We start from the raw sequence: 11,330 nt of genomic DNA, 5'->3' as shown, positions 1-11,330 counted from the left end.
GCGGCTGGGGTGCTATTCTCTGTCACCACGTGCTGAAGGACCCCAGGCATGAGTCCTTGAGGAAAGCTTTGCCTGAGAGCTGCTGCTAACTTCCCCAGCTTCCTCTCTATCAAGGCTGAACCGACCCAGAGGCCGTTTTTTGTGTCCTAAAGCAGCCAACTGCTCTCCAGGATGAGGGCTGCTGGGCCTGTAACCAGCCTCTGCTCATTTGGCAGGAGGATGCAAGAGTCCCCGTGGAACTCCCTGGCACTCCGACCACACAACTACAGATACCCGGCAAAGGCACCGCAGCCAATTACTGCAGAGCTGTGGGGGGACAGTGAGGCGGAGAGACGGACAGAAACCACCCTGCGCATGAAGGCTTTAGCATGGGGCTAATCTTTATTGAGGTGAGCACATTCTTGTGTCAGCTGTTTACAATGATGGCAAATAGGCTGGTTAAAAGACACTTCCCTTTCCACACAGCTCTGTCTACATTCAGAAAACAGTAAATATACATTGTACAATGAACACTTTCCACCTTAAGAGTATCATGATAGTTCATAAGTTTGTCAACAGACAATGCAAAACAATATTTACAAGCTAGGTCCTTTGTAAGTTCGAGACAGCTCCTTAAGGTATAATTCTTCCAGGTAAGGAAGACCAGTCATTATAAAAATACTTTACATAAATTCAAAGTCAGAACTAAAAATTCAATCCTATAAAAATATCTTTTTCTAATCAAAGTATCAGTTTCTAGATAAATGTTCTTTATCAACAATAGTTACACACAAATTTTCAGGAAATTCCCACTACGTCAGAGGGTCCACTTAAAACATGCTAAAGTTACTTCAGGGCACAGTTGCCATCCTGTCTTACTTGTGAGGGATGGACTCCATATTTATTATGTTGCATATTAATGGCACAAGTAGCCTGCAGAAAATTAACCCCAGAATCTAAGTATTATGAAAGCCATTATAAAGACAAAGTCTTCATCCTGGAGAGGGGCTTGCTAGCTTGGCACTGCCTCTGGAGGAGACACCAGTTTTGTTAGGAGCCTGCTACATTGTACTTTGAAATGTTTAACTTGGGAAACCTGTGATTGCGTCTTGACCACTATCTGAAATCAGCTCATTCATTTCATTTTGCTTACTCTCCTTTAGGGCATGATTGGGGTGATTTCTTTGCATCTGCGCTCTTTTTGATCTCCTGAAACATACTTTCAGCAGCAGGTAACACAACTCGGCCACATTGAGGAGCATGCAAATCACAGATGCAGAAATCATGAAAACGGTAAACACGGTTTTCTCAGTAGGTCTAGAAATAAAGCAGTCAACAAGATTGGGGCAAGGTTCAATCCCACATTTCAACACCCAGGGCAGGTGGTACCCACTGTAAAGGAAGTAAAACACATACATAAAGGACGCTTCAAAGATGATGCGGAAAAAAATGCTGCTGGTGTAGGTCCACCACAAGGACCCCTCTATTCGAACCTTCTGCTTTTTAATGTCTTCTAAGTCTTTGAATTCGTTCCTCTTTTCCCCCCGCCTGAACTTGCGGGCTGCCTCCTGTCTGTAGTAGGCGACATGCATGGCTACCAGCAGGGCTGGGGTGGAGACAAAGATGAGCTGCAGGGCCCAGAGCCGGATGTGGGACACAGGGAAGAAGTGGTCATAGCACACGTTTCTGCAGCCCGGCTGTAGCGTGTTGCAGACAAAATCTTCCTGCTCATCCCCCCACACTTCCTGAGCAGCCACGACAAGGACCATGACACGGAAGATGAAGATGACAGTGAGCCACACCTTCCCGATGCTGGTGGAGTGTTTGTTGACACCCCCGATGAAAGTGTGCAGGGTGCCCCAGTCCATGGTGTTGGTTTATTCCTGAACAGACATTAGCAAAGGTTAAATAAAGGAAAGTGCCTTTGATTTTATAAAACAGTTTAGTTATATTACAGACTGAAGCAAATTTCTTTTAGCATATGCTGTGATATTTTATCACTTTAATGCCCTAGTTTGCTAGTAGGAGGTTTTCTGATAAGGAATGCCTATTCTTAAAAACTTTCTAACATTTTTGAACTAGAAATAACTGTTGGTAGGTTTCAGATCATCTTGATTCAACTGAATTCAGATTATGTATTAGGTTGCTGTTTTACAGTAATCCAGGAACTCAGGTAAACCATTTCATTTCCAAATTCCCTTATAATCATTATGGAAATTCGTATCACACCAGTTTCAATTTGCCCGAGGAACCACAGAGGTTCCACTGTAGATTTTATTCATTAAATGGCTTAACGAAGAAAAAAAATCCTTAAAGTGGAATGATGAAATTTGATATACTCAGAACACTAAGGAAACAAAGAAATCAAATACTTACTAGTTTACTTTGTATAATATATTTGTAATTTCTAGCTTGGATAACATGAATTGCTGTGATTATGTGTTCTTAGGAGCCTAATGTCATAAAGTACTCCAAGATCTCTTCCAAAAGAGAATCACAAGCTTTTACAGAAAGTGCCCACTTGTTCTCCATTGTAACTAGGGCCAGTGTTGAGGAGGCCGATTTCCTCCCCAGTAGAAACCGTTCACATCAAGGGTAAGGCAAGTAGCAGCTGTGGCTGCACAGGGGCCCCCCCCCTCCCCATTAGTGCACAGACTTAAAGTCGTGAGAGAAGAGGGCTTCTTCACTGCTACAGAGACGTTTGCTACAATGAAATGGATGCCTTCTTACCCTACACTGCCACAGAAGACTAAAGAATTGGTCAGCACTTTCCTTAAAAAAAAACCACGAAATTATGAACCCTTTGAGAATCTTCTGAAAGTAAAAGACCTTCTCTTCAGAAAACACACACACGTGTTCACAACTTTTAGAGGAGGCGGGAGTCACCGAAGCCCACTGTCAGTCCACCTGGGAGAGGCTTCCCGACCCTTGGGTGCAGAGCGCACGGGGCCGGGCCTCTCTCCACAGGCCGAGCACCCCGCCGCCTGGACGCCCCACCGCCCGCAGGTCCGCCTCCACACAGTTCACTGCTCTTCGGAGCACTCGGGCGAGTGTAGCCGGCCTCTGCCCCTCTAAGGGTGTTAGATGCGTGCCCCAGAAGCACGGCCTTTTGTAGACTTTGATAGAGTCAGCCGGTCCTGTATTATAAAAGGCAGACTCCCATTTTACTTGGCTTTCTGAGAAATTCATCTTTGCCATTGATTCGGCTTTTGGACACCACATTTTTCTCAGGACAACGTGATCCCTAAGGAGTCAGTGCCACAGTCCGTCTTACACTTGTGCGTGGGTGCCTCCTCCACCAGGGCTGGCAGGGGAGGGGAAGGCACACGGGGTGGGGGGACACACACGGCACGGCCAGCCATCTCCACACCGGGAGTCCTTCCCCTGCCTTTTCCTCTTGCCAAAACGACAGAGGCCAGTATAGGAAACCACCTCCTCTTTGCCTTTCACCATGCTGTCAAAGCCAAGTACAGAACAATCACCAAGACTTCCACCTGCATTTATGGGGGGTCTGCTGTATACAGGTGTTAACTCCTTCACCGCTGAGCCCCAAGGCACAGCGCAGCAACTAGTGGGGCTGCCGAGCAGACTTGGGGAAGCTTCCAGATGGAGATGTGTCTCGCCCCTCGGAACTGGCCGAGGCGCTAGAGCACACCTATGCAAACTGGGAGCATGCAACATCTCAATGAGAAAAAAACGGGAGGGGCAAGGTGGTTGTACTTCAGTATGAAATTTGCTGGATAATTAAGGAAAATTAAGGTGACCACAGAATTAAAGTGATCATGGAATTTCACAGATTTGGTATATTTTCCTTTTGAATAATCCATTAGGAGTCAAATAACAGCATTTAACAAATAAACCAGCACCCTCAAGACTACTCGGGGCTTCTAGGCCTTGGAGGCAGGCATGGTAGCAAAAGGCGGTGGAGCTGGCAATAAGGAGTCTGAGACGTATTTTTGGGTCAAACTGAAGGATTTGGTGCATACTGGCCTATTCCAACTCCACTGGCCAGAAAACAGTAAAGGACTTCAAAGTGTTCATAGACCTTAAAAGTTGTTTGATGCAACCATGGAGTCTGAAAAGTTTAAAAACAGAATATAAGAGCATTTAGATTCTTAAATCCAAACAAAAATTGAGCTAAAAGCTTACATTGCGGCACAAATGGAAAATCTCAAATTCTAGTTTTAATTTTGCCTAGAAATTCAGGGAGCATATTAATTTTTAAATGAAAAAGAAAAAAGAGGTAGAATTCCATAGTTGAAGAAAAGTGGTGGCAGGGGCTCCTAAGGTCCGAGGGCCTCGGCCAAGGAAGGCAGGGTTGCTCATGGTGCCCAGGCTCTCAGGGTTCAAAGCAACAGGAAGGTGTAAGACAGCTCGGAACCACACAGAGATGGAGGGGCCCACACTGTACGGACAATGTCTGGAAGTGTAAACACCAAATGAGGCAAACCATACAAAAAAAAGGGTGGGTGGTGCTTAAATTAAAAGAACATGGAAAAGAAAGAAAAATAGAATACTTGAGGGAAAAAAGGAGTTGGCATAATGCCTGGAGTGGATGGCAATTTTAATTGACTCTTATTTTACTTCTACTTTATTGAAGAGAAATTACTTAAAAATTATTTCTAAAAACAGAGTATAAGAGAGGTGCGGAGCTAGTGTCTACATTCTGAGAAAGAGTGCTTGTCCCCAATTGAGAACTACATGGTACAGTACTGAAATATTTACAGATGGGATCAGAGTTTTATTATTCAGAGAGAAGGGCCCCCATCTGGACGACAAATACCTAGATTTTCAAAATAAGAGATAGTTTATCTATATGGACAAAGGAATTCTCGGTTGAGCGCCCAGAAAAATTCTAAAACAGAATCAGGAAAGAGTTGCTATTCGTTTGCTAAAAGTAACCAATGCCGATGGTAATGGGACAGCACTTTTAGCATCAGTGATATTTATAGATGCCTCTCATATCATCAGCAAGTTAGAGGTATTTTCATGGTTCATTTAGTAACCATGTCCTAACATTTTACTTAAGGAATATCCTTATAAGCAAGACATTCATGCCTTGAAACGGGGCTGCTAAAAAGACACTGAAGCTTTGGCTATATGGGCACCTGGCTCCTGGGCAGTCCACATCTGAAGGGTTCACTTCTCTTTCCAAGAAAGATTCTGGAAGCTGGAGGATGTCTGCAGGAGTGGCACCGGGAAGTAGAGTCTGGAAGGACTCTCAAAGGAGGACACGGAGGGAGATGGGACGCTAGCTGGGACAGCTACAAGGCGGAGCCATCTCAGTATTGGTGCAGGATTGGATCCTCGTGTCCATTTAAGACTAAGGTTTGGATCCAATGGAGGAATTTACAGAAAGCTAGGTTTTTGCTTTTTTTAAACTAAGATGAGAAAACCAAATAGGCACAACTCTTTAAACAAACTCTTTAAATTTATGGTTTCTCATCCTTGAAAAATTTAATCAAAGACTGTGTGATGCAGAGGGGTCTCATGCAGGAACAGTGGTCTCAAGGTTCCACAATTAAAATGTGTTTATTAAATCCTCCCTTTCATATACCATTTCTCCCTGACCTGAAGAGATTTTTCAATGTCCACAGCAAATGTATCTGATTTTAAAAGCTCATTTTAGATAATATGAATTTTAAAATTAATTTTTAGTCCCTGATGAAAGTGATTATAATAAAGTTTCCTAATTGTCATTGTTCTATCCTGAAAGCATTTCATGATGTGATCAGTGGGGAAGTAGAAACATAGCAGCTGTTCACCTAAGGGTGCTTATTTGTAAGTGTTTATTTATCAGCAGTCTTGTTTGTTTATAAAATGTAGATATCTAATTAACCAATAAACATCTCCAATTGAAGTTGGGTTAACTAGGTGCTAGATCAGCAAGTTTCTGATTTACCAAATAAAAGTTCATATTTTCTCAAACCCTCCAAAGTGTGGAGGATTTAAGCTGCCCTCTAGGTAGAAGAGTTTTGTCGGAGCTCTCTCTCTAGCCTGCTGGAACAACGGCCCGCCTGTGGTCACCTAGTACCTGCCCTCCTAGGAAGCAGACCTACTAAAGTGCCAAAGGAAACTCGACCTGAATGAATACAGAAAGTATGAAGCCCCAGGAGAGGTTGGTCAGAATATCCCAGCAAGAATATGGCCCCAGCTTTCTAGAAGCAGGATCCTGGCTTTCTGAGCCTTTGGGCTTCTCCTTCTTAAAAAAACAGGGACAATTATGAAGATAGTAGTTTTTACTTATTTCTTTTAACTGTTCTGCATCCCCAAAGTATACGCTCCGAAGATGTTTTATCAAAGTAGCAAAGATGAACAAAAAATAATCTGTTTTATAACAATACTTATTGACTTCTACTAAAAATCAGCAATTTACTTGTGCCTTTAAAGAAAAAAAAAAGAATGAGATGCCCAGGTCACTAACAAAAACGAGAAATTAAACCCCAGTACAAGTGTGCCTAGCTTGCTGATCATGCAAGACAATTAACCAGGCCGAAAGCAAATCACCTGATTTGCAGTATCTTCCTCAAAGCAACAAAGGCCCTGTTTTTTATCAGAGAAGTGGTGACAGAGGAAGCACTGTGTTCTGCAGTGGCCATCACTCCTGTGGCCTAGGTGAGCTGCAGGAAGGGTGGCCAGTGAGTGTGAACTGGTTTCCTGCAGCGAAAGCTCCCCTTTTGATTCTTTGTTTAGCCCACGTCATTCGGGAGGGTCTTACCACTGATGCTGTGTGTTTGAAATGCAGGGAGCAGGCCTCCTCCTGGCAAATGTCAGGAGACCGAGCAGGGGTAGGGACCACCACAAACTTCCTGACATTGCTGCAGTCACTGGTGACCCTGGCCGCCCCCTGGGCTCTTCCTCTGGAAGCTGGGGAGCCAAGGGCAGGAAGGAGCTGGCTGAGGGCAGAGGGCTCAGCAGGTGTGCAAGGAGGATGTTTGGCCTGGCTTGCTCCCCCTGACCTGACCCTGCAGTGGGCTGAAGTCCGTCCTGGCTGAGGGCAGCACACTGCTCAGCCTTGCCCTGTGCAAACATAACCCTGGGGGAATATTTTCACACACTTTTTGGTGACAGGAGATTTGAAGGCCGAGTACTCTTTCAAAATTACTTTCCAAAACAAGTGGGTCCTTTGGAACCCTCTGCGATTAGTGAACAAAACACCTCTTTCTGTTGACTCTTCAAGCAGACTGCAGCCAATGGGAGGAGCTTCTTCAATAATAGTAAAGTATTAACTCTTTCTTTGTAAACCGGAGAGGTTTATTTTAACTGGCGCCTCTCTGGCTCTCTTTTTGAGGAAAGAATAGATACGCCCAGCTTTGCTAGTCTTCAACATAGAGAAATGTGGTCACACTTAAACTTAGGTTTAAGTTTTAGATTGTGTAGTATACCTAATGATAATGAATAACTTTGTCACATTCTGATACTAAAGACTTAGTCCAAAATACTTAGCTCTAAAGATAAGTAAGCCATTGATCTTACTTCTGATGATACACACAGTATTATCAAGATAGATTGTTCTTCCCTTTGACAATTCAAGTAATTTAAGTCTATTAGTATACTACTTAAGTAATACAATTTCTTGATGGTTTTAAAGCTTCTTATTTAAGAATTTAATCATAACTGGTTTGCTTAACAATGCCATTTTAGTTTCACTGATGATAGAACCAAAACTAAAGCCCTAAAAGTTATAGTGTTACCCCTCAGCATATACCAAGAGGTGGAAAGTTTCTTTCTGGATAGTTCCATTACTCTCTGGCCATCCTTTGGAAGTCATTCAGCAAATATTTGGTAGACCTGAGAACACAGAACACATTCCTCACAATTTCCACATCAGCTTTGGACAGTTGAGGAGTTTTCATTGATAAAAGGCAACAGCATCAAAACAAAACAAGCACACCCGAGCCTCACTTCCCAGGACTCACAGCCTATTGGCGGGAAAGAACTAGGGCAAAGGTCTCCTCTCCTGGGGCCTCAGGCTTGCTTCTTCGACACCATGTGATTGCCTAGAAGCCAAAGTTGCACAGTAATGGTGTGGATATAAATCTCTGCAGTTTCTGGATATCAGCGAGGATGTTACCTGTTGAGGGAAAAATAGTAGATGTGGCCATATTCCTTTAGCTCCTCGCAACATGTGCACTGCCTGACCTTTGTGGGAAGTTTCCTTCATCCCCAGATGGGAACGGGATTAGGGTTAGGAGGATTAGGAGGGGAGTCTGGATGCTTCCAGTTTCCTGATGCTCCATACGTTGAATACATGAGACAATCAAAATGGAATCTTTAGTGTAGATGCTTTACCCTATCAAAGTAATAATAATACTTAATCCCAAACCTCAGGCCCACTCCCTGAGCATTAAAGAGAAAGAAGCAGAGGGAACTTGAGAAACTGGATATGCTCACCTACCCCTAGGAGCCATCGTTGACGGAAAAATCCCAAAGTCTCCTTAATCAACAAGAATCTGTGCCTTTTGTCTCTAGAAGTCTCACGTCATTCAAGGGACAACCCGATAGCTGATTTTTAAATGTAATGACTCAATACTTCATCAACTGTCTTTTCAAAGTAATGACTAGTGATAAAAGGGATTTAGGATTTATATACATCTTCAAAGTGAACTCAGCAAAAATGAAAGATTTTTTTGTCTGTGGAGTCTAGATGTAAAAATGGACAATTCATAGAATTACATATATTTCTTAATCCACTGAAGAATTCAGAATTAAATAAATAATTTCCATTAAGCAGTCTTTGTTCATCAAGCAAACCTGTGTCTGTTCCAAACATTTAAGTCCAACTCAAGTTAAATGATCCTGGGGATGAAAATGGAAAAGGAGGTCTGAAGAGTCATCCATACTCATGGATCAAACAAGTAAAACAGAAACGGTAACTTAGCATAATGCAGTCATTGTAAGGATTATGCCCTCATGGACAAGAAGCTTGGGTCAAAAATGATTTTCCCACAGTTTTATTCTACTTAACATTTTAATCAGGGCATACAAACTACTCACAGCTCCTGAAATATTCAGATTGAATCAGAGTTTCAATGGCGTGGTAAGGATGTTGCAAGTTGGAATTGTCCTTTCCCCTTATTGAAATCGTTGAGGCAGACCATTTGTCCTTCTTGTCCTTAAAGCTCTTGTAATTAAGAAAAGAAAAAGTAAGGAAAAGAGAATGAAGCCACCATTATGTGTGGCAGAATTTGTTTTAAATAAAGACACTGGTGAAGTAGCTGGACTGGTCAGTGCCTTCTCCGTGCTGGTCCCTGGGGTGATGGCAGTGGGGAGCGCACTCCTGCACCCCCCAGTGTGTCAGGGCTGGATTGTCTTGTTCTCTCTTCAGAAGCCCCTTCTCCCCTCCTTGGCAGGGCAAGCAGCACCCCCAAAGACACAGCCTGATCCAAACACCAGACAAAGCTCTCCACAGGAGCAGTTTTGAGCAGCGTCCTGCAATTCTAAGGAGACTGCACTGGGGCAGGACGTTTTCTTCTAGAACACTGATTAGCTTCTACTAGAACTGGGGCAGGAAAATACTTCTGTGGCATGAATTCCACTGAGGCAAAAGAACAACGGTGGTTAAATTCAGTCAGGCACTAAACTGACAGGATTTCACCCAGGGGACACTGAAGTCCCCAGCTCCCTAGGCGTCTGCAGGCGTCCTGCTCTCCAGGAAGGGAGGCCAGCCCAGTCAAGGACACCAATGGCAGGTGACACGGGAGGCTGGCCTCCTTCTGGTGCCTCATTCTTTTAGCTGAGATGTGACACCAGTGACACTTAATTGCTGTTGTCCAGTATTGTACCATTATCACCGGCGTTTCACACGCTGCTGGGGCGCACGTCACGCAGCCACCCTGTCAGTTCTACCTGGGACTCATGGACCAGCCCTAGTCCCAGGGTTTGGCCGAACTGAAAACACTCGTCGTCGAACTGGCTTCCCTCTCCCCCAGAGCCAAGCGGGACTTCTGCAGCGCCCCATAGAAGCCAAGAAAATCCAAAATGCAGCAAAGGAGGTGGGGGGGCAGGGGGCGTCAAGGGGCGCAGGTCGGCTGGGCACTGCGGTGCCCGGTGCGGCACGCTTGCAGGGGCCGGTGCGCGCGCGAGGAGCCGCGCCGCGGGCTGCGGAGGCCCCGCGGAGGGAGGATGTGGATCCGGCGGCTGCGGCTGCCCCGGACACCGCTCGCAGACGCCCGGCCACCGGCCGCGCGGCCAGCTGGAGCGGGGGCCCGCCGGGCGACGAGGGCGAGCGAGGCGACGGGCTGCGGCTCCCGCTCCCGGCTCCGGGCCGAGTTCCTGCGCGCGAAAAACGAGACGGCGCCGCGCGCTTACCTGCTCCGCCGGGGGCGCGGGCCGGGCGCGGGTGGGGGGCGCCCTCCGCTGCAGCCGGGCGGGCAGGGCGGGCCGGCGCCCGGCTCTCGGGCTCTGTCGCGAGTCTGCGGTCGTCGCTGCCGCCGGCCTCGGGTGCAGGCCGGGCTGCCACCTGCGGCGCCTTTTAACCGCGCCCCACCCCGCCTCTGTCCTGACGCTGCTCCGGCTGCAGAGGCGAGCGCGGGCCCGACGCGCCCGCCCCGGGGCGCCGGGCGGCCCTCCCTCGGGGGCGCGGGGCGAGGGGCAAATGGGGAGCGGGGCGCGGGCCGGGCCTGGTCCGGAGGAGGGCGGTGGCCCAGGCCTCCTGGCAGTGCCGGCCGTTCGCGGTCGGAACGTGCGCTCGGCCGAGAACCAGGGTGCCTGGCGCGGCGCCCTCGCAAGGGCCGGCGAGAGCGGTTGCTCAGCCGGTAGGGAGGCTTCCCGGAGCTGGACCCGGAGGGCTCGGGGTCGCCAGGGCGCATCCCTTGCTCTGGACATTGCCGCGCTCTTACTGCAGGCCCGGTACCCGTGCACGGCCCTCTCCCAGAGGGAGCCGCCTGCAGGCACAGAGAAGAGACTGCTGTTCTTTATTAATTGATGACCTTAGGGGAATTAAAGGGGTTATTTTTATCAGTTACCTCCATCCTTTGGCACCTCCTCCAGCAGGGGCAGAACGGGCCCCCCGGCAGCTAGCCCAGCGCCCCGCAAAGCCCCAGGCCCTGCCCCGGGCTAGGGATGCCCAGGGTCGGCCCCGGGGCTGCAGGGCTGGTGGGGTGGAAACCCCGGAAGCTGTTTTGGGACCCGGCTTTACAAGTTCAAACCTGTCCTACATCTGAGAAGAGATGTTTGTCTTATGAATTCCGTAATACTGGTTTGTAATTAAGTGTCCCCACCTAAACCTTATACTTCTTGGGTCATATTCTGTCATGCAGCATTATTAGAGGTGGTTCTTAAAATGACTCTTCAAAGTCATGAAAGATGAACCACGTTTATAAAAATCCACCTTCTGAAAAATTTTGTTT

At 46.9% G+C, this 11,330-nt stretch overlaps 1 protein-coding gene across 4 annotated transcripts; it reads right to left on the bottom strand.

Moving 5' to 3' along the window:
• Positions 1 to 359: 359 nt before the first annotated feature.
• GJB6 (gap junction protein beta 6) lies at positions 360 to 11,000 on the bottom strand. Of its 4 annotated transcripts, XM_057490419.1 has the most exons (4): positions 10,291 to 10,418; positions 8,977 to 9,103; positions 7,899 to 8,053; positions 360 to 1,862 (listed from the first exon to the last, which is right to left on the bottom strand). In XM_057490419.1, the coding sequence occupies exon 4, from the start codon at positions 1,845 to 1,847 to the stop codon at positions 1,062 to 1,064; it is 786 nt and encodes a 261-aa protein (XP_057346402.1). In that variant the 5' UTR covers positions 1,848 to 1,862; positions 7,899 to 8,053; positions 8,977 to 9,103; positions 10,291 to 10,418; the 3' UTR covers positions 360 to 1,061. The 4 variants fall into 4 exon arrangements, with proteins under 4 accessions (XP_057346402.1, XP_036766055.1, XP_036766054.1 ...); XM_036910160.2 differs by lacking the exons at positions 8,977 to 9,103; positions 10,291 to 10,418 and adding an exon at positions 10,947 to 11,000; XM_036910159.2 differs by lacking the exon at positions 8,977 to 9,103 and having other exon boundaries at positions 10,291 to 10,417.
• Positions 11,001 to 11,330: the final 330 nt, after the last annotated feature.

This window comes from Manis pentadactyla, chromosome 2, assembly GCF_030020395.1.
Source record: "Manis pentadactyla isolate mManPen7 chromosome 2, mManPen7.hap1, whole genome shotgun sequence".
Classification (NCBI taxonomy): domain Eukaryota; kingdom Metazoa; phylum Chordata; class Mammalia; order Pholidota; family Manidae; genus Manis; species Manis pentadactyla.
Note: the sequence above shows the minus strand (reverse complement) of the source record. Positions and strands in the feature narration are given on the sequence as shown.